Here is a 23,642-nt window from a genome sequence, read left to right on the forward strand (position 1 = left end):
TGAGTTGAGGGACATATCTATCTTTTTCCCTCGGTTTCAGGCATGTTTCAGCCAACAATTCCTTTACGTAATGCCAAAGTTGCGCATACCGTGCATTACAGGAAAACAAAGGGTCCTGTTCTATATACAGTTGTGGAGAAATGACAGTATACCATCACAAGCAACTGAAAAACATACCATCACATTTTATGGTGCAGTTGTAGTGCCAACGCTGACCTATGACAGCAACAAAAAAAAAACAAAAAAAAAAAGTTTCCAAGCATTTATGTCTTCTCACATCGCAACCGCAAAATGCTCTATACAATCTCGACAACAAACTCCTCTCTCTGACATAGTGAACTAACACAGTGAAGGCTCATTTGGCTCCATTCTACTGTGTCAACAGCTAAACCATTTGGGTTCTGGGTAAAATTCCATGAGGTTTCTCAAGCTCCAGTTATGAATGATGGGAAGTAATGCTCCAAAACCGCCAGGAAATCTCTCCTGTTGTTTTCCATGTTGACCGGAACGCCGAGCCGGCCAACCGCCTCGACCAGTTCCCCCCTCAGTCTCTGCGGCAGCAGCTGCCCTCTTGCACTCGCGCATGCCCGGTACAGCGGCAGGTACGCGATAGCGAGTGCCATGGGCTCCGGGAGGTCATGCAGGCGGATCGGAGACGCCCCTCTCCTCAGAACCCTGGTGATGTTCACAAAATGATCTTCCCCAGCCTCTACTCCTTCAGCAAATGCGGCCTGAGACCACTGCTCTTTCAGAAAATCAACCAGGTCTTGGGGAATATCCATCGTACTCGTGGTCGCAATGCTGTCTGCAACTGCATACGTAGCGGCGGCATCGTTGAGGAAGTTTGAACGGAGAAGGAAGGAAACACCTTCAAAAGACCCACTACCCTGTCCCCTCGCAGCTTTGAGAATCTGTGGGCTGAGGGCTTCGAGGACATGCCGGGGGATATGCGCAAGCAGGTAGGTGGCAACTGCGAAGTGGCCGCAAGAGGCAGCGGTTGTTACAGCAAGGCACATCTCAATGTCTGAAACATGCCGGTTGACAAACCACTGGACAACCTGCAAGCAACCACGCTCAGAAGCTTTTACTAAGGGACAAAGGAAAGATGTGGCATGCCCTTCATCCACCAAGCATGCCATCGTTTCAAATTTGCAGTAGTGAGAAGCATAGACTAGAGCAAGATCGACATCGACAGCCAAGCTGTTCTGATGAGCAATCTGCAAAAAATAGGCAAAAGTTATATAGTTGCATACCATGCTTCTACAAAAATTCTTATTCACACATGCCAAGGACTATATAATAAAGCAGATAGTAAGAAAGTATATTCTGCTATAATATAATCAGTACTGAAGAGCAAAGAACAGCACAACCACAGATACAGCTTTTTTGATAGAAACATAGATGTCAAGATCCTACAAAAATTCGATAATCCAACAAATGCATCATAATCTTTTTGTTCATAAAAATCCAGCTACCTTCCAAAATCTAGCTAAAGTCGTACCAAAATTGTTGCCCCGATTTGATTGCTTATTCTTATTGAATATCTCTATGTGCAAGCAGCGAATGCAAGGGAGGAATCAACAACAAGGTACCCATATTAATGATGCCATCATGGGGTATAATAGATAAGAGAGAAGAGTCAATGATAGTTTGACAAACTGACAGCACTAGCATAACAGGGCAAAGCATTGCGTTAGTAGCATATATGAGTTATGATAATGCTTATTACTTCCTCCATTCCAAATTGATCTACATATAGTTTTTTTGAGGTTATTCCTAAATGATCTACATATTTGTGTTTATTCATTAGGTCTATTCGTTATTTGTGCATTGGAGTAAATGGACATTGATGCATGCATCCATGCACATAAGTATTTATAACCCACATGCAATATCTTGATTTGCTATTGGCTAGGAAATAGTGGGGATGGTGCATGCATCAAGTTTGTTGCTAGAGTAAATATAGTATAAGAGAGTTATTAGCTTTTCTTGGTCTTGGTGTACCTATGAAATATATAGATCAATTTGGAATGGAGGGAGTATGTGGCAACGTTTCAGGGACCTGGGGACTTTCCAATGTCATACAAAAGAAGTAAATAACTGACCCAATATTTGCAGTGGCACTATAATCATGTCTAAATACAATGAACAAAAAATATTATCTCCAACTATTTGCCCATGGTAAAAGCGCACTAGTTTGAATGCTCGGATATATTTCCCACTGTAACGAGAGACCAGAATTAGAAAACACTAGTGCATAGATGGATATGTTGGCCACAATTGCAAACCAAGGGCTTCTAGAATAGCAAAAATAAAATGCCACTAATGTGCTCATTTACCGCAATATGAAATAAAACAGTTTTAAGTCTTCAGATCACCGAAAACAATACAAACAATTGCAATTACCTTTAGCAGAATGCGTACAAGCTCAGTACTTCCAAAACGTGAAGCTTCTAGAAAACACTGATTTACATTCTCAGCACCTCCTTCCACCAGCAATGACAAAAGCCCTTGTATGGCAACTGCTGAACTCCCAGAAGACCATCCAGGTTCAAATAAAGTTGAGAATAGTGTAAGTGGGAAGCAGGCCGCATCGAATGCCTCAGTGAAAATCTTGCCACTGAGATTGTCACCAGCTATGTCCAAGAAGGCTTTAAACGCTGATAGATGGAACTGTACCTCTTGGTGAGTGCTGCAGTTTGCTTTGTAACACTCTGTATCTTCAGAACAACGATGCAGATGAATGCACTGCAATGCCCATTCTATAAACTTCTGCACTTTGGCACCTGCCTCAATTTGTAAACGTTCACCACCAGGACAATCTTGTAGACGATCATGTAATCTAAATTTGAAAACCAAAAGAACTAACATCAACAATGATGGTAAACAGAATATCGTGGAAGAAACAGTATGCAATTTGTGGTTACCTCTGAGCTATGATTTCCTTGCTATCACCTAAAGTAAGCGCCTTGCTTTGGCAGGCAACGACACAAGATGCGAGCAATGAAGTCCTGAGGATTGCCCTGGCAAAATCCTTCGCCCCTGATTCTACAATCTTACCTATCAGATGGTTGAGACCTTGAAGATCCTGCTCCGTCCGCAAGAACCAAATGGCATCAAGAGCAACGGACAAACCATAATCCAGCATTAACTGATGGTCTGCTAGAGCAACAAGGCTTTCAGCGAGACCCCACTGCCGCGAGAACAAAACCAACTGCAGCGAATGCCCAAAATCAATCTGTCCATGCTCATCTATCCTCTGGTTTGGCATGCAACCATTTGATTCTTCAACAGGGCCATTGCCATGAACATGGCTGGCACTGCATTCCTGGTCATCCTTGAGCACAAGGCTAGCCTGGCCATGCTCTGCACAGTGTGCCGGAGTGCCATGGCAGCTAAGTTCATCAGCTTCTACTTCAGTGAACACTGCATTGTCCAAAGGCATCACCTTTGCAGGGATAGCTAGTTGCTTGCCATGCTCTACCATTTTCTAATTTGCTTCTCCAATCAAACCATTATATTATGTCCTAGCAAGAATATTCGGATACTCCCTAAAGATCAAGCAGAAAAACACCGATTTAACAACCAATCTATTAGCTTGAAGAATCACTTAATCCAAGATGCTAAACAGGGGGACAAAAGGATCCAAAATTTAGCGTTTACTGCACATCACATATAACCATAAAACTAATAAACTTCTAGTGGAGGCTGGAAATACGAACAAAAAGATTTCAAGGATTAGAGCTACAGATAAATCAAAATCCGATTGACAAGCAATTTGTGGGGGGTCACCATATGAGATCAAATGTTGCATTTGGTATTTGGTAAGATCATCAGACCACACGGATACCGACGAAGCAACAGCCAACCAAGAGATGATATCCCCACAGGTACGAAAACTTGAAAATTTGTATTTCCAGAAGAGTTTTAATAAGAAAACAAACTCGAAAGACCAACTCTCAACTAGGAACCCAACCTTTTTAACTCAGAAAATTTACGGATTCCTACTCGGCCTTTACAAGGGGCTCTTATGAATTCAAGCAATAAATAAATATCTACCTCCAGATCGAATTTCCTAATAATCTCAATATGTGGAAACTAAATTCAATCTAAAATTCCTTTAAAAGTAGAAGCTCAACCTAACAACCCTCTTAAGATTTTCAGATGATTAACAAGAATAAAAAAACTCAGGACTATGCACTATTGGATGGATCAAGACCCTTCACCTGGGCGTTCCAAAACCGCGCCTCACCGCGCTCGCCGCCATCGAGACGACGGGCGGAGGCGCCGGTGCCGGCGCGACCCGGGGAATCGGCGGCCGGGCAGGACCGCGGGTGAAGTGGAATCCCGGGCCGCCGCCGCCGCCGCCGCCGCGTGGAATCGGGGAAAGGATTTGGCTCGGATTTTGGGGGAGAAACGGAGGAGGAGGGGGAGGAGGGTTGGGTGGGTGCGCCGCACGTGCGGCGAGCGGAGGAAGAAGAAGACGACGCACGCGAGGGAGAGGGGGGAGGGGAGACGAGACGATCTCCAATTCTGCAGCGAGAGAGAGAGAGAGAGAGATCGGACGGCCCTGGTCGATTTCCACGGGAATCGGACGGCGGCGGTGGCCAAGTGGGTTGCGGAGACGCGGCAGTACATTCGGATGCGATCGTTTCTTTCTGAGATGCTTATACCCAACTACTACGTCCGTCCTAAAATAAATAAGTGTAGCCGTGAATATCCGTGTCCAACGTTTGACTGTTCATCTTATTTAAAAAAATTATGAATTTTTTTTTAAAAAATTAGTCACACATAAAGTATTATTCATGTTTTATTATCATCTAATAACAACAAAAATACTAATCATAAAAAAATTTCAAATAAGACGAAACAATCAAATGTTGGATATGAACAGTATAAAACTACACTTATTTTGGGACGGATGGAGTACTAGTTTACTCATTTCATCTTTCTTCTACCAACAGAGCTCCTACTCCCAGTTAACCAAAGAAATTTGGCTGATGAATAGATGTATATGATATAAATTTAAATTTCTAGTATCCTTTTTGTTGTTAAACTATACATTGTTCAATTCTATTAGAGAGGTTGCAAAAATTTTGGTATGCCCGAGTTATAGAACAATGTCTGTTAGAATCATTTTGGACTCAATATTGGCCTCAATAGTTCATGTAGTACAATGTTTATGAGTTGTTTCCAAGTTAATAGTCATTTTAGATAGGTATTATCATTTATAATAGATCGTGGAATAACATACATGCATAAGCAAAATCATTTACAAACAACATGAAAACTAATGTGGAAATTGACATACTTATCATAATTCCCACCGAAAGAAAGAAAAAACAACTAGCAAAAATGTTAGTATTGGCATTGTCATCAATATGCTTAGATTAGTCTTGCAGTCCCTTGCTGAACTGACTTTGTTGGTGGGCTTGTCATTTGAACTTCACCAACATTCGATTCGTCAACCGGTGAGTCACCAACATTTTGTGTTCTTGCTGCTCTTGCATTACGCCTTCTAGCATTTTGAGCCCAATTGGCAAGTCCTTCGACCACATTCTCATCAAATATTACTTTTTTGAATGAAGTTCCCATCTTCAAGTTGGACAAAAGAAATTAGTACCATAAAACATTAAGAAAAATAGCTAGATAAGTATCGTGTAAAGGATATGATGTCATTAATATGTGAGAAGATCACAATTTGAAAAGGACAATTTATATCATTGATATAGTTTATTAATGTTTCATTACCAGCTTTCATGTCCATCAAGAGAAATAGTTTACTTTCTAGGAAAATTAGTTTTAACATTTAATCTACTAATTGAAGAATCTAATCATATTATCAAAATATGTTTCTTAAAAAACTCACATGAGAGACAATAGCGTAGAGAGGGAGGGTGCTATAGCCGCATAGAAGTTGACTGATGACACTGAAAGCATAGAAACAATTGTGAGTTTTCCAACTGAAAAAAAATGATTTTCCTAGAACAAAATCTAAATATGGCAATAAGTTTCATCTATACCCACAATATGCCACTCTTTGTGAGGATGGCATGTGGGCATTAGCCCACCTATTGATAGGATATCGATGGCATATTGTAAACATCAATGAAACTAAATGTTGTACATCTTACTAGGATAGTTATTTTTTTTTCTTACCTTATGACCAATCGAGCAATAACATATCCTTTATTTCCCATAATGCATGATTTGAATCCATATGTAACCTGAATGTGTTGACAGATTTTTAGATTTCATCTCACCTCACCTCACACACTTGATAAAAAAAAGATAGTAGGCTAAATAAACGTAGGATTCACAAATTTTATAAATTTGAATCAAATATAAAGTATCATGTGATAGTTTTCAAATAGCTAAAATTTGAAATTTTGAACGAGTGGAATTTTGTGCAAATTGTATTAGACATGTAATTAGCTTGCGTACTATGCTATTAATCATGTAAATGTTTACTATTATTTAATAAAAATAGTTAATATTTTTACAAGCTAGCAATGGACATCTAAGGATATGTTTTATGCATGGAATTCATTTGCCAGGATATTTCCCTAAAACTTTGAGTCATTTTATGTTGTTCTTACCAGAAGCCAAAAGAAAAATGCAATTTCAAATGCATTTTGGAACAAGACAATGTGGATCAACAAGAGGACTATTTTTGGTCGGTGGAACCAAAATAGCTCATCTGATGGGGATACTACGAGCTCCCCTTCAATCGCTGTATGTTTTTCAGCAACCTGATGGGCTAGCTCAGTAATAATGTGCTCCAATTTAGTCCCAACCACAAGTAGCATCTGAAAAAAAAACAAATCTAATGTTTATTTTTACTAAAACAATCCTGCTTTGTAAACATGGAAAATCATATGTATGCCTATAATCAATATTTCTACTAAACATAGGTAGCAACATAATTCGTAGGAATGCTTGCATTTAATCTAGGGATAACATAAATGTTAATGTGCGGATGAATTGTTATAATAAATGTTGTACTTACAACAAATGGGACTGCCGATATCCAGATATAGACATACCATCCTAGACATATCCATATGTAACAAAAGAATATTGTCAGTTTTTTCACATAGTACAAATATTTAAAGCATAAAAGAATTGAGCAAATTACATAAAGAAGCTTGACTAGTGTTTTACACAAATGTAAAAGATCAATGGTTTGAGCCATGATAGAACAAAAGAAGATGCCCGAGTTTGAAAAGTTTTGTGTAGAAACCACACCTTGAACATTAAGCAGCAAGAATATTATCAACATAGCCCAAAGGTACCAACTGCATTTAATTAGCATATATGTTAATTAGTTTCTACATAAAATTCTATCGAAGGATTATAAATAACTAGTACTTGTGTGCAACCTAAATCTTTATCCATTAGTTACTTACCTAATGCCTACAACTTTCTTGAAATCATCCTCCAGTGCTCTAATCATGTATTTGTAAAAGTTGAATTTAGGATTGCCCCTGCAATGTTTCTGTTATATAAAAAAAAATTACTGATGTAAGACAATATGCCTAAAGAAACAAATTAGATATCCCACTTTTCAAACGTAAAAGTTCGAATTACCATAATGAAGCCAAGCCGCATGGTTACATAGTCCTCCTCAGTAACCGACCCATAGAATTGTTTTAAGAACGAGCGCTATATGATGGAAAATAAATTAGTTTGTTCTCTATCACAATTCACACAATAATACATATCAAACTATTTCTAAAAATCTACTTCTAAGTTTTTAATATTGTTTTTGTGAATTGTATGTTAGTGATTCATACACCAAAAATTTGTATTGTATACTAAGTTGTCCATTAATTAGTATTGGCATTTTAAAAAAAAATCTTACCAGCCAACCAAATGTTTTCCACCTTTTGCCGTGTCCTTTAAAATGATTTTTGATAAATGGGAATTCTTGCACATGTTTGATCATTTGGGGACCTGAAAGTTTCATTCCAATAATCCATCTGTAAGCAAATGGTAATGGATCGATCTTTACTTGCCCAATGGAGAATGTTCTTTCATCATACCATTTTCATCACTTGCTTGGATCTTGTTCTCCCAATGTTGCCATTTCCTTGTCTAGATGATAATGCACAAAATGTTTAGCAAAAGCATGACACCTATTAACAAAAAGATGTAAGAATAACTTGATTTCCAATACCTGTGCGATTCCTAGAAGAACTGTAACAGCACTTAGAACCACATGGGAGACCGCTAATACGAAGATAAATATGTGTAATTGATGAATGGCTTCAACTGAAAGTATTGGAACTAAACCCTGTGTAATATAGTAATAATTAGTTTCGGCAAGAAGGTAACATGAATGTGCAAAATAGATAGAAGATAAGCACAACAAAATGCAGCATGATAGTGTGTTACTAAGATGAGAGGGGAGTAGCATATTGAAATGTGTTGTGGTTTGCTTTCATTTTATACAATGGAACACGAAGTAAAAGAAGCATAACTACATAAACTTGGTACTCCCTCCTTCCCAAATTGATCATTAAAAATACAATTCAAAATTTCTCAAATTAATCATCATATAACCGCATGGATACGGATTTCATCAGAATTTAATTAATGCAACATGGGAGAATGTGTGAATGCTAAGTTGTACTAATTGGTAGGATGTTTTAATCGATGCATGCATTGTGAGAGAATGTGTGTATGATGTCTTGATTGATGTGATTTAAATTATCCTTGGTCTTGGTGCATAAACATATATATATATTATGATCATTTTGAGAAGGAGGGAGTACTAATTAAAAAAAAATAACAATATGTATGATGGATGCACCATGGTACTTGTTCTAAGTTGTAACAACAATATTGTGCACAGCTCGGCGTCCTACAAACAATAGAGTAAAAAAGGACACCTCTAGTTCTCGTTCCTTGTGTTTGGTTAACGAACTTGAAACGCTGGACACGATGTATAGATGCAACCCTCCCTCGTTTACCGTTTACCCATTCTTCATGATAATTTGTTCGGATATTGTACTTGAACGAAAAAGAAAAAGAGAAGAAAATTTTATCCATTCGCTGATTTGTGTAAGTCTCAACAGTTTCGAGTTAATTAATTTGTGGCATTTCTAGGAAAGCGGCATGATGAGAGTCAAACAAATTAAAGGCAAATCAAATTAAATAGTCCTAACTACTACTAGTACCTTTTTCTCGCAGTAGTCAGACTTGGCCCCTCCTCCGGCGAGGAGCCTCCTCACGCCGGCGGCGGCCAAGTGCGCGGTGGTCTTGGCCGTCTTGGCGCCGCTGAAGTCGAGCTTGCACGGCTGCAGGTGGTCCATGACGCTCGCCTTCACGCATATCTTCTGCGTCAGCCCCTGGAACACGTTCAGCAGCAGCGAGATGAACCCCAGCAGCATCAGCTCTGCACATCAGCCACGGTTAATTTTCAGTCGATTTCATCCTTAATTCGCTTGCTAGACAATTCTTGTTTTCTTTTCTCATGGAGATGATGAGATTAGTTTTGAGCTCACCTTCTTTGACCTTGAGGAGTCCCTCGTAGAGCGGCTTCTTGCGGCTCTTCTTCAACCTCTGCTCAGAGACGGAGACAGAGATTATTTATAGCTCGTGTCGGATCGATCGCCATGGCGGCATTAGCTCGAACACACTAGCTACGTACGACGAAGAGCAGCGACGTATATATACCTTGCCCAGGCGGTGGAGCAGGCGCTCGAAGAGCAGCGAGATGATGACGATGACGAAGCAGACGGCGGAGACGATCCACGTCGGTGTGTGCTCCAGCGTTATCGCCGGCGCTTCGCCGCCGCCCGCCGCCGCCTTCCCTCCCCCTCCGGCCATGGCCGCCGCGCAATCAGCCTCTCACAGGCTCACCAACTTCTTCTCCTTCTTCCCGCGAGAATGTCAAACTCAAACTGGGAAGTAAATAGTGCACGGAGGTGGAGGAGAACGTGCACGCCGCCGCGTAGAGAGTGCGGGGAGAGAAATTTTTATAGCGGAGTGGGAGATTGACCAAGCGCGTTGGCGTTGGTGGAGGAAGAAGAAGAAGAAGGAGAAGTGGACTGACGGGTTAATTAGGACAAATTATAGCGGGGAAATTTAATTAATTAGGTGCAGCAGAAGCGATCAAAAACTGTTGCGACGGCAAAGAGAACTTTGGACACGCTCCTTGTCCTTGGAACCAAGTAGCTGGGTCAGCAGCTCAGCGTAGCAGCTAAATTCATGTGTTCAACAAACAACCCCCCGTCTGAATTGGGAATTTCAACAAATGGCAGCTTCATGTTTTCTGGGACGGAGGGAGTATCTTTTTATGTTATTTTGATTTTATGACAATTATTCAACACCGAATTCATATTAATTAGATTCTAGTGGTTTTAAACATTGACTCGATCGACCACACATCACAGCAAGAGTACACATACACATGGTCGCCCAAAAAGAAATTAAGAAGCATCTCGAGGGCTTCGTGCTACGATCCATATATCCACCGGGACACTAGCTAGCTAATTGCAAAAACGTGGGTCACCATCTCTTCATGAAGGTGCAGCTAGCTAGCGTCCTGCTAATTGTCCTTTTTAATAAAGCAGCTAGTTAAGGTTGAATGTTATTGGGGTTGGTTAGAGTGTCTACGGTCCTTGTTTGAATTATTTTTCTAGTTTATCATCTCTAACATCACCTTGTTGTGATTATTATTAATTATTCGCTTTGTTTTTGTTATCTTCCTTTTCTGCCCATGCATGTGAGCATTCAGAAGTCATCGAGGACTACACAGATTATTACTATCAAGAAATCTAACTGAAGCTGAGCTTGTAAATATACAGTATATGCGTATGTAGGAGCTTATTTAGCTTCGGGTGACAGCACAGATGGTGAAATATATTTGTTTGGATAATAGAAGTACTATTTGTAAAAAAAAACTTATTATTTAAGTGTATCCTAAGTCAAACATTATTTGAACATTAATTTATATAAACTCATATAGCTAGCTAGCTTAACATTATAAGATACCATAAGAAATATTTTCATAATATAATTCACAGCTGCACAGATTTTTAAAATAATGGTTGAAGATAAATATGCTTGATTTAAGTTAAATTTAGGATGATAAGTAATTTAAAATAGATAAAGCATAACTTTTAACTTCTACACCAATTAGTGGACGGAGTCACATGTATACACAGCAATAAGCCGGGGCAACTGACGAAATTAAAGTGAAACATGCATTTTAAATTTTAATAGCAACTTGGCGCAAAACAGATAATTCAAAGTTTCTACCGGATTGATCGATGGCGCAATCGATCGAGTTATCCATATCTTTGATCATCTAATCCATGCATGTGAAATGAATTAAGAAAAACCTATAAATGGATTCACGGACCAACCCACTTGTGGAAGGAGAAGAAGATATTATTGGGTTCAACGATTGACTAGGCTAGTGAAGTCTGAAGACTACTAGCAAATGAAACGGATTGCGATCAATCGAGCTGCCTAGTAGGCTAAAACTAGTATGTACTGTAATATCTACGCAACTAGCACCTTGTTGGATTCGGTTTAATTTCTTGTTGATTAGCGAGCGGATTCGCGGAAAATGCACACGCGGTGGAAGGGGAAAATGGGAATCAAATCAGGACTATACATCGGAGACTTGTTGCCCCTTCCTCTGGACCATATGGCAGCATGCAGCAGCTACAGCATCCTTAATCGATAAGAAATCCTATAATATAATTTCACACTAGTAATTTGGATTTGTTCTATGAAATAATTGACCGAAGATGAGCCATCATACAAGATTTTCTTTTTATTACACTAGTTACATGTTTGTACGTTAATTATGATGGGTCATACCTAATATAAATAGCTAGGGATAGACTGGAAGCGCGTACATTATTACAGAAAATACCCATATAGTAAGTAGGAAGGGATATTGGAAGGATAATTGAGGACAAAACATTAGCATATTAGTGGTTACTTTGACGTATGGATGCGCTGCACACGTTGGAAGCAGTGGATAGAAGGAGGATGACTCTATTTTTTCTTTTTACGACAGATATTTATTGTTTCCAATCATAATACCATAAATAATCGAAAGTGATACTTTTCTAATTCAATCTTTAACCTTTTCTCATGGAGCTTGTGTCGAGATTGATTATTTCTTCCGTTCTTTCCTTCTCTTCTCCGCTTCAACATTTAATCACGTGTGACAACTTATGACTAGTGCTTAGCAGTTAAATGTATTTGTTTAAAATAAGTTTAATAGTAGAGACAACCAACACCTCTAATTTTATTCACACGCTACTTCTGTTACACCTGCTTCAATATACTACAACAATTTTACTTTATTTGTTTAGTCTCAATCTACTGGCTTCTTTCTTTTCCCCTGTTAGAGCTTGTGTAAATATTATCTATTGTATGAGGGGTAGCTCATTCGCCCTTTTTTCCTTCCTTCATTCACATCACCATGTGAATCTATGCTGTACTTTTTAAGGTGGCACTTTAAGTTATGTCTGTATTCTACCTCACGACTCCCTCATTTCAAAATATAAGCGTAACTACCGCTAACATAAAAACCAAAAACTATTATTATCATCAACTTGTTTGGATCATCCTAATAAATATAATATTATAGATTAGAAATCTTAGAGGTGGATAGTTTAAAATAAAATTAAGGATGTGATGCTTAATTGCATGCTCGTATACGTGTCTTGTATATATATACTCATTTAAAAAAATGAAGTGGTGGTGGCGGTGAATCTACCACTTTACGTACATTCATCGTAAATTTTGCAAGTTACCCCTTGAATCTCTTAATATTAATAAATATCAATCCTAAATTGATAGAGAAAGACGAATATCCGTAGAAAAAAGATGATAACATATTACTCCCTCCTTCCGTATAAAAGCATGAGCATTTAGCTATGAAATATAAGAAAGTAATTGCGCCTTTTAGAAAGGAGAGTTACTTAAAAAGCTTTGTTGGACGAAAGTTGCGGAGGTCAACAAAATTGGAGCAAAATCTCATGAGCACACTGACACACATTGGTTGACCAAATTAACCGCTATAATTAAGTTGCTCGAGCTTGGTCAGGCAAATTAAAGCGCTCTAGCTACTTTGTGATTATTTCCGGCCTTATCATTTTTACTGGGAAGCAGTCAATCAGTACACCTTTCTCCAGGCAACTGGTTTCAGACTTGAAAGTTTGCATTGCTAGAAAGAGATCGACCGATTCTATATCTGTATTGTCACGTTTTTTCCATCTCTAAACTCCTTATTAGTTAAGAGATCAGCATCGATCAAATCGATCCTACACCGCGTCTCGACGAAAGAAACATTACCTGCTTCGTTATGGAATCGATCGAAGCGTCGCCGTCGTCGATCGGTCAGAGCCCAGGTGCTACTAGCGAAGAACACATCGAGACAAAAACACACCTCTGCTACTCGTCATGCAGAACAATTCAATTGCTAAATCAGCTTAATTATTTAGAGCAAGTTTAATAGCATAACAAACTATTAACTCTAAATCATCTATAATCAATTTAATAGCCAATTCATACAATAGTTACCATAAATATATACTCCCTCCGTACTCGTAAAGAAAGTCGTTTAGGACAATGTTTAGGTCAAACCTTGGAATATAAATCATAAATAACTCTCAAGTTGTTTAGTTTGAAAATATAAAAATTATATGAATAGATTTGTCTTGAAAATACTTTTATAAAAGTATACATATATCACTTTTCAATAAATATTTTTATAGAAACAAGAAGTCAAAGTTGTGTTTTGGAGACCGTGTCGCTGTCTTAAACGACTTCCTTTATGAGTACGGAGGAAGTACTACACTATTAATACATGGTCCTACCTGTCATGCACATATTACATGAAGTCCATGCTGCAGTTGACTATAAATCCATAGTCCGCTGCTTTTCTTAAACGACTTCCTTTATGAGTACGGAGGAAGTACTACACTATTAATACATGGTCCTACCTGTCATGCACGTATTATATGGAGTCCGTGCTGCAGTTGACTATAAATCTATAGTTCGCTGCTTTTCTATCTTCTCTTTTATCTCCTCGAAATGTGTTTATGCTAGCTGGTTTATTGTACCTGCTCTTAGCCACACATCATCGGCTGTGTGTCTGCCAGCCTCATCGTTTGGCATATTTTCTGAATATGCCAAATGACATATTTACAAACGAAAATCAATATATGAATTAAACTTTTATATATGTATTCTTAGCAATCTAAAAGCAAAGGCTAAAAATAAACTTCGATGAAAAAACCTCAAAATCAGCTCCAAATTTAAAGTTAGAAATTCAAATTTTGGCTGAAAAACATATGAATATGCCAAACGATGAGGCGCTGTGTGTATCAACTCCAGTAGCCCAGTTGGCTGATTAGTAGCCCTAGTAGTGATCTGTTGGCTTAAGTAATTAACTGACGTAAAGGTTGGATCGAGAGGTAACTGCTTCAATAATGAGGAAAAGAAAAATGGTTTGGTGTAGCATCGTCTGCGAAATCAATGTTGTCGTCCTCATGCATGCAGTGTATATGCATGCCTTCCACCAGGTCATTAACAGTGACATGCCAGCAGGATAAATAAATCCTGGTTTAATTTTCATAAGCCAGGTGCATATTCAACCAATATGTGAACAATCTGAATACTATCTGATTAACTTAGTGCAGTTCATCACCACATCACTTGACCACGTTGCAATTTATTGTTTACTTTGGTTAAAAAAAACATGATATTCTGGACATCGATGTGGCATTTAAAATATTTGACCATTAGTTTTTAAATATTCTGGACATAGCTACTTTTCATAATATTATAATTCATGGGGTGATTTTTGCAAATTTCCCTAGTAAAATCAATGGTTTGTACATTTTTATTGTATATACCATTGATTTGAAAACATAGAAAAGAATATAACATTATAAAAAGTATTGTTCATAGTAGATTTTCACATGGTTTCTATATGTCCAACCTTAAGTAGCCAGATACATCTTGGTTGTAGAGACTAGATTAATCCCACTAAAAGTATGTCCAATCCTAATGCCTAGTTCGGTTCAAAGGATTTCCAAAGGATTATTGTAGGAATCGATCGAAACCATATGATTTTTTTCTCTAAGCATCATTCGTTTCATAGGAATAGCTCCTACCAAATTAGTAAGGATCGTAGTCTTAGAATCATACGATTCTTAGCATGAGGTAAAACCTCTTGAAAAAATTCCTATGGATTGAAAATTCTTTACTTTTTCATATTCCTATGATTTGAAAAATCCTTTGAACCGAACAAGCCCTAAATATTTTTAAAAATGAAATATATTAAGCGATAAGGTTTCCGGATCAGAATGCCAAACAAATGAACAGTCAAGTTGAATTGGTCGTGGTCTCAACCACCGAGGTTGGCAGCTACCCGATTGTTGGGATCAAACAACCTAAGCTATACAGAGCTACCCGGTGAGGGTGCATCTATCCCATAACACCTGAAAAAAAACACATTTCTAGTGCCCTGCCAGTTGCATATTGCAGCAGTATAAAATTGACTCTTGACTGACTAAAAACAGGAGGAATCCATAATAGCCATACCAGCTGCTATATGATAGTCTCATATATACTGTGTTCTTGTTTCATATGGGGAATCAGCACTAGTATTCTGAAGACCAGTATGGTCAGTCATGCCCCTTCACCATTTTTTTTTCAGAGAGGAAACAGAGCTGGGCTGCACATGCTGTTTGTGCCAAAAATGAGGGAGAGAATGTGGGGGTTGGTTGAGATGCTGTCTTCCAAGTTCTAACTGCCACACCAACATTGGCATAGTGGATTAGGGAAACATGGCAAGAAGGTGCATGGGTACCAAACTTCCGGGGTCAGAGATCAGAAATTCAGAACAAGGATTCAGAAATGCACGTCGTTGTTAGAGATCAACTAGCACGTGGTACCAAGCTACAAGAGTTCGATGTACGTGTAAACCATCAACCGTTCGGATCGGAATTATTGCGTGTTGATGAACTGCGGAAGAAGAGTATTTTCGGAGTAGTTCAGATCAGTGGTAGAGCCACCTCCCGAGCTGGTCGGTTTTCCGCTCAAGTTCCCTAGTTGGTGTACGTTACTGCCAATTATTGTGAACATGATTTCAGTAAAAAGTTAATGGAAACTAGAAAGGGCTTTTTGCAGTCTTGACTCAATGGCGCCGCTAGCTCCACTTTCGGAGCAGTTCGTTTTACATGGTTTTGATTGATGCAGTGTTACATATGTAAATTGGGTGTAGAGCAAAACCTATATTGCTGTTGCATATAGCTCTTTTGAGCTAGTTGTCATTAGGGTTTCTCTTACAACCAGTTATCTAATTTCAGAATATCTTTCTTTGTCGAAGGGTTGCACAGATAAATAAAGCCCCAACTGAATAGGTCACCGGTGAAATCATTGGAATGGAATTACTCGTATAGGAAAAACTACAGAAAAGTGAGGAATCAATAAGAAAATCTATTCTTTCAAAAGAACAAAACTTGAGAAGTGCTTCTATGCTCCTCAATAAAAAAACCTGCACAAAAATTAAAGCACATCAATGGTCTGGATTAAAAAGCGATTAACAGGGTAAACCTCATTAGCGAGGGGCAATTTCGTCCCGGAAGCAAAAGTTCATATCCATACCCACCCCGTACCCAGCCGTCTCTCATCGATCGATTCGCGACGGCAATTCCCTCGCGACGCACCTGGAATGATATTCAGATAAGATCTGCATCATCTATGTCAAGCGGCCAAAAGGATTAGCTTTTGTAAAGGACGAAAATCACTGAATCAAAAAACAGGAGAATCGTTGGGATTTCTATCTAGGTTTCACTAGGTACAAGAAGCGGGTATTCTACCATGCAGGAGTTTGAGTCATCATGGATGGCCGCCGCCGTAGAGGATGCGGCCATTCTCCATCTGGTCTGCCGCTTCCACACCACACTGCCCTTCGAGAACTGGTCCTATATCTCATCATACTGTATAATCTGTCTCAACGCCGAGCGCAACGACGACAAGTCGACAATAGCCCTCACAGCTCGTCGCCCTCCCATTCCTCGCACATGCCCGGCTGATCTGGTGATCTTCACCATCTAGCCCTGTTGCCGTGTCGACCTCCCAGATCGATGGATCGATCGGCCTGGGCTGGATGTGGGCTTTCACTTCCTGGTCGAAATTGCCCCTTGGTAATGACGGTTTACCCTAGTAATCACCTTTTGATCCGAACCATTGATGTGCTTTAATTTCCGTGCAGGTTTTTTTCAAGGAGCATAGAAGCACTTCTCACAAAACTTTCATTTTAGTAATTGTATAGTGTTGAAGTCACGGTGTTGTTATAAATTTCAGAACTACTAAGTTTGAATAAAATCTAAACGAAAATTCTAATTTTAGTAAATTTTATCTGGTTTCCTACTGTTTACTGTGATAACCATTGTTACCGGGCTTACTGGCATAAAACTACTAGGACCATTTTGGAATTTGGATTGATACCAAAATGTGTCTTACCAATATTTTTGGCAATCTAAATAGTAAATGTGCTAGTTTGGATTAAGGCCAACCAATAGGTAGCACCCATGTTTTATTTGGCTAAATTCAAGTAGTTTCTTCACTACAATATCAAATTTTGGCTTTATATTGGTCCCAATCCAAACATGAGCTAAATAACTCTACTTTACCCATTTATTGGCAGTATCAAAGTTTGCCTAGATTTTAGTATTATTGATAAATTGGTAGGGTAGAGATCCAAACATGCCCGTAAACTTGGCTGCTGTCTGATTAAAGTCCACGACGAACCATCACGGTATGAACTATCGCGGTCTTCTTTTCTTAGATAATGGAATAGAATATCCCGATCTTTGCTCAACGAGCTACAGCCAATTATTACAGAGCAGCACACAAAATAAAAAGTTTCTCACACAAAAAAAAGACACCTACCAACCGAGGATAAGGAGTACACAATTATTGAATTCTGTTTGTGAATCCCCATCCAAAATTGGTAAACATTTGCATAATCGTTGCCTCAAGATTACGACATGCAACTTTTAAACGCTCGCCCTCTTCATCACACTTTTGTAGCAATGTCCAAGACCTGAGCCAATGTGTTGCCCTGAAAGTTACCTGCATATATGAAACAGATGGTGATTTGTCAAAAATCATATCATTCCTACTCAACCATAGAGCCCAACATATAGCAGAAGCTTCTATGAGAATAAGTTTCCTATCTTTCTTGTATCGCGGTCTTCTTGAAACAGAGAAATTCCATTTGCATCTCTCAACTATGGGTTTTTCCTACTGCCGATTATTGAGCTTATCATCAGGGTGCGATAATAGTAAGGGCCTGATAAACTTCACCAAGCTTAAATAAATCTGAATAAAAATTTTAAATTTGGTAAAATTTTGTCTGGTTTTTCTATCGTTTACTACGGTACCGTGGTTCAAATGCCCTAAAAAGGGGTAATGTAGATCCTGGTTGCCGTCTGATAAAAGCCCATTACGAAATACGAACTATCTTTTTTAGAACTCAGGAATTTGATCTTCTGAAAAAGGAAAGAAAAAAAAACCCAAATTTGATGGAGTGCAGTGCAGTTCAATTCTCCTGCTTCCAGTTGATACAAGAGCCATGGGCCACAGTTCAAGAGGAGGTATTTGGGCCACATATATTAGGTCAGCCCACGACGAGGTTAACCTACCCAGCGTGCACACGTGTCACACCCCCACTGGCCACACATCTCCCCTCATCCGCTGCGTGGTGTTCCGCCGCCCCGGAGCCGATGCGGCCGGCTGATTAATTTGGATGCGATGCGCCGGCCCACGTCGGCCCATCATCTGACGCCGACGCGTGGACGCATCCTGTCCATCCATCACCTCCACCGACGGCTCCCAGATCTCCTGGTCCATGCATCCGGTCCACCCAAAAGAGAAGCGACAAAAAGGTGGAAATAAAACGCAATAAAATAAATAAAACCATGGAGAAAATATAAAGAAAATCGAGAGATTGGTGGAGAGAGGAAGAACACTGGGGGAGAAGAACACAAGTGTGCAGCGTGCGTGTGTGGAGGCGAGAGGAGGAAGACGAAGGCGAGGAGGGAGGAGGTAGCTGCGCGCGGGCGATGGAGGTGGGGTTCCTGGGGCTGGGCATCATGGGGAAGGCAATGGCGGCCAACCTCCTCCGCCACGGCTTCCGCGTCACCGTCTGGAACCGGACTCTCTCCAAGGTTTTCTTTCCATCCATCCTTCCTCCTCCGCAGATTGGTGATGAGTTTATTCGAGTAATCCGATGTCCCTGACGCGTGTTTGAGTGCGCAGTGCCAGGAGCTCGTCGCGCTGGGCGCCGCCGTGGGGGAGACGCCGGCGGCCGTCGTCGCCAAGTGCAGATACACCATCGCCATGCTCTCCGACCCCAGCGCCGCGCTATCTGTTAAGCCCTAGCCCCTGCTTCCTTAGTGTTTGCAAGATGGCGTCCTCCCTGATTTTTTTTTGTTTTTTTTTGGGGGCTAAATTCATCTAGGTTGTATTCGACAAGGACGGCGTGCTCGAGCAGATTGGGGAAGGGAAGGGTTATGTGGACATGTCCACTGTTGATGCCGCCACTTCTTGCAAGATAAGCGAGGTATACATTTCTCCTCCCTGATGGCTTTGCCTTGCCCTGCCCCCATTATTTTTATTTCAATTCATGTATGTATGAGTGATGAGTTATTAATCGTGTATTAGTAATTAGTTTGGTGGTTCTTGTTGCCTCCGTGCAATTTCTTGAGTGCGATTGGCCAGTTACATCTTCACAATCCTGCAAGTTTGACTGTCTGAGTACCTTACCTAATTTCACATTATTAGATCCTGCAATATATGTTGCTCGCAAGCATATTCCTTGATATCGATGACCCTGTTAGTGTACAGTTTCCATCCTGGTTTGCAAAGATATTCAACTGAACACCACCATGACAATTTGTCTTGCATCCATGTATTCCTGTGTGTAGATATGGACCTAAGAGGTTGGCATTTCCCTTTTTTTTCACTATCTTGCCACATCATGTACGACAATACCTTCTGTAGTGCTCACTCGTTTTGCTTTTGTAAGTTGTTCTAAAACAGACAATTATTCTCTACTATAAATCATTGCAAAAGCGCAGAGCTTCTAGCCTTGTAGGCATTTTCGTGTTTTCTTATGTCCTTACTAATTTAATGCTGCCATTCTCATTAATGAGAGCCATTTTGTCCCCTTGATTGAATGGCAACAAGTTATTTTGTATACCTCATCCTAGTTACACTGCCAAGCACAGAATGAATTATATCGTAATCCGAGGGAATATTCCATGAAAACATGTGAATACTTAACAGAAGTGGACGATGGAGGAAGAGAACATATTTTTAATCGTTTGCAGTTAGAAAGAAGGAAGAATAATGACAAGCCAAATATCATATCTATCTCTTTGGCCGTCTGTATGCAATTGGCTACCAGGGTTTGATTTATGTCACCAAATATGAACAAATTGAGCCACTTTCTTGCTCCCCAGAAAACAGTATTGCATGAATCATAACACAGCATGGCCACTTGGTGAATAATGGGCTCCTGAGTATGTGCAAATGAGGCCATTTTTAACATTCAGCCTTCTCATCTTGGTAGAGCAAAGAAGCCATTCCCATACAAAACTGTCGGCAATATTTTTAAAATACTACCGGTGACCTCACTAAGATAACATGGAACCCAGTACTAGACTGCATACTTGTAGTTCACAATTAATAACCTAACAAGGGTCAACATCTATCAAGGAGTATTGTAGATTGTCAGGTTAATATTAAAGTTCAAACTTTACATACTCAACAGCTAATTTAATTTGCTAAACATTCGGCGCTTTGATTTTTTTTATTTGTTTAAATAGTAAGGAAAGCCCTACTTTAAATATTGGAAATCGTTAATGCATCACCGCATATCATAAGAGGTGATTTTGTTTATGAACACAATTCCATTTTGTTTATGCATGCTATTTGCTTTTTTTTTTCTGCATTAATGCACTTGTGGTCACAGTATGATCCAATCTTATTCACCGATGTATAAAAATCCACCAGTAATAGTGGCATAACATTCTGAATGGTGGTCAACCGCTCATGTATTGTGCCTTTTATGTTTTGTCTGATGACTACATGCATGGTAGTATGAGTATAACACGGCACATTTATAGATATGCCACTTCATCATAGATTTCCATTCAATCAGAACCTCACATGATTATGACATAAGGACTCCAGCATACCGCACATATGTGACCATTGAACTAGTATGTGCTTGTGCAGTAAGTTTGAGACTAATTCAGTACTGTTGACAGTATCAACTGATCAAGTCAACATATTTGCATATTTCTGAGTTTTCAACATCAAGCAAACAGCCAAAAGAAAGCATTAGCATCATAGCATGGAAGTTCAGCACATTTTTAATTCCACTGGATTGCTGTGGTGGTGTCTTTTATTTATATTTGTTTTCATCAGCATGACCGAATTGAGTGTGCTCTATAACTACCAAGGTATGTTTATAATCGATTTCCCTTAAATACATGTTTGCAGGCTATAAAACAAAAAGGTGGGGCTTTTGTTGAAGCTCCAGTTTCAGGAAGCAAAAAGCCAGCTGAAGATGGCCAATTGGTCATTCTTGCTGCAGGGGACAAGGTAATTCCATATGCTATGATGATTGTTTGCAATTACTACTGTAAACTAGTGGTATCGGTGACACTTCGCAAAAACAGTCTTTCTTTTTCTAGGTATAAATGATTGTACCATATTTTGGTCCTCTGCTTGTTAGTTTTTGGTATAAGTGATGCATCCGGTTGAGTTCTTTTGATGATTATGGCCTAATGATCATAAACCTTTTGTGATTATATTTACAAAATTTATAGTGCCCATAATGGCTTTTAGTTTATATATGGGTCTACCACTGTGGCAATTTTATCTTTTTTCTGCAAACGACAAAATGTGTCGGTGTATATTATTATTGTTTTGCAGCATTTGCCTGAAGTCCAAAGAAATACTCAGCTTATATAGGCTGGATTTGGTTTAGATGTTAGCATCTAATAAGTCACGACATGGATTGATGATCCGAATCTGATACTTAAACCTGTCAAGTGTCGACTATGCCAGTTTTCAACAATTTTAACCAGCAAGATACAAATCACTACTGCTTTAGTGCTATGTCATAGATCTGTTCCGCATTTGATGTAATTATACTGCTGCTACAGGTATTGTATGATGATATGGTCCCTGCATTTGATGTACTTGGGAAAAAGTCGTTCTTTTTGGGAGAGATTGGAAATGGAGCAAAGATGAAACTGGTGGTCAACATGATCATGGGAAGGTGACTATCTATTAATTATTTATAAACATCTGCTGCAGTATGATGAATGCAAGCTCCCTATTGTTAGCACATGCACATATCTCCTGTATCTTTCTGGACTGTCATTCATTTACTGCCGTTTTTTCCTCTCATAAAATACAAGTAATGTTGTTTCTTACTGCAGTATGATGAATGCTTTGTCTGAGGGACTCTCTCTGGCTGATAACAGTGGTTTGAGCCCCCAGACACTTCTTGATGTCCTGGTATGGCACATGGTTAATTTCATTCTACCGGAGCCACCTCCTTCACAATTGAGCATCAAATAACACCGAGTAAATCATTGTCTTTCAGGACCTTGGCGCCATCGCGAATCCAATGTTCAAGCTGAAAGGGCCCTCGATGCTGCAAGGCAGCTACAACCCTGCATTTCCCCTGAAACACCAGCAGAAGGATATGAGGTTGGCACTTGCCCTAGGAGACGAGAACGCTGTCTCCATGCCAGTGGCAGCTGCTTCCAACGAGGTGCGACGCCTTTCTTCCCCCTTTTCACCGCAACCTGTGAAAGCTGAAAACACAGCAACTGATTGCTTGAACTCATCACTGTGGTTTGCTGAATCGCAGGCGTTCAAGAAAGCAAGAAGCTTGGGACTAGGGGACCTGGATTTCTCAGCGGTTTACGAGGTACTGAAGGGCGCAGGTGGCTCAGGCAAGGCGTGAAACTCTGAACGCTAGAATCCATTCTTCAGAATCTGCCCATTGCCGTGCAGGTTTGCTACAGTGATCGGCATCGAACCACGCAGCATATGTCATCGTATTGATACTACTGGGTAACCAGTGTGAACGATGTAGTTGCAGGTTAAGTACTACAGCTTGCGTGAACTTCATCCCAATAATAAAGATATATATAGCTCTGTTATGCGATGCAACTGTGTAGTCACCCAGGTTAAGTACGTTTTTTAGTGCTCCGCAGTAAGGTTGATGTTTTTTTTTATGCTGGAAGTAAAAGGACGGACACAGTAAAATGTTTACGTCCACCCGTAACGCAGGATTGACAAAAACTCATTAACAGAAAAAAATACAAATATTTGGTATGAATATATATGATCACAGAATTGTAAAACACACACAAAAATTAATTTGTAGATTGACGATTGCCATTAATTAATGAATTAGGTGAAATTAATGAATATATATTTCAAAACCGAGGTAGTAGAAAACTTTTATAAAAAAAAATGCATCGTTTAAGAGCTTGAGAGGCGTGTTTGTGACGAGCCATCATAGTAAGGTGGTGTTTGTATCTAGGGATTTAACTTTAGTCTCT

At 39.5% G+C, this 23,642-nt stretch overlaps 3 protein-coding genes across 4 annotated transcripts; 1 reads left to right on the top strand and 2 right to left on the bottom strand.

Moving 5' to 3' along the window:
- Positions 1-165: 165 nt before the first annotated feature.
- Positions 166-4,640, bottom strand: LOC4329688 (ankyrin repeat protein SKIP35). Its single transcript, XM_015769973.2, has 4 exons — positions 4,227-4,640; positions 2,928-3,551; positions 2,407-2,842; positions 166-1,217 (listed from the first exon to the last, which is right to left on the bottom strand). The coding sequence occupies exons 2-4, from the start codon at positions 3,485-3,487 to the stop codon at positions 426-428; spliced, it is 1,788 nt and encodes a 595-aa protein (XP_015625459.1). The 5' UTR covers positions 3,488-3,551; positions 4,227-4,640; the 3' UTR covers positions 166-425.
- A 547-nt stretch (positions 4,641-5,187) lies between these two features.
- On the bottom strand, positions 5,188-9,956 carry LOC9270374 (MLO-like protein 1). Of its 2 annotated transcripts, XM_015767496.3 has the most exons (14): positions 9,682-9,956; positions 9,510-9,567; positions 9,183-9,400; positions 8,180-8,296; positions 8,046-8,097; positions 7,865-7,956; positions 7,591-7,665; positions 7,410-7,498; positions 7,249-7,298; positions 7,010-7,050; positions 6,600-6,809; positions 6,160-6,227; positions 5,870-5,930; positions 5,188-5,595 (listed from the first exon to the last, which is right to left on the bottom strand). In XM_015767496.3, exons 1-14 carry the CDS (start codon positions 9,832-9,834, stop codon positions 5,386-5,388), a joined length of 1,494 nt encoding a protein of 497 aa, XP_015622982.1. In that variant the 5' UTR covers positions 9,835-9,956; the 3' UTR covers positions 5,188-5,385. The 2 variants fall into 2 exon arrangements, with proteins under 2 accessions (XP_015622982.1, XP_066163246.1); XM_066307149.1 differs by lacking the exon at positions 6,600-6,809.
- Positions 9,957-18,991: 9,035 nt separating this feature from the next.
- LOC4329690 (glyoxylate/succinic semialdehyde reductase 1) lies at positions 18,992-23,242 on the top strand. Its single transcript, XM_015767691.2, has 8 exons — positions 18,992-19,217; positions 19,309-19,419; positions 19,511-19,612; positions 21,559-21,660; positions 22,227-22,342; positions 22,506-22,584; positions 22,673-22,843; positions 22,943-23,242. Exons 1-8 carry the CDS (start codon positions 19,113-19,115, stop codon positions 23,036-23,038), a joined length of 882 nt encoding a protein of 293 aa, XP_015623177.1. The 5' UTR covers positions 18,992-19,112; the 3' UTR covers positions 23,039-23,242.
- The last annotated feature ends 400 nt before the right edge of the window (positions 23,243-23,642 follow it).

This window comes from Oryza sativa, chromosome 2, assembly GCF_034140825.1.
Source record: "Oryza sativa Japonica Group chromosome 2, ASM3414082v1".
Classification (NCBI taxonomy): domain Eukaryota; kingdom Viridiplantae; phylum Streptophyta; class Magnoliopsida; order Poales; family Poaceae; genus Oryza; species Oryza sativa.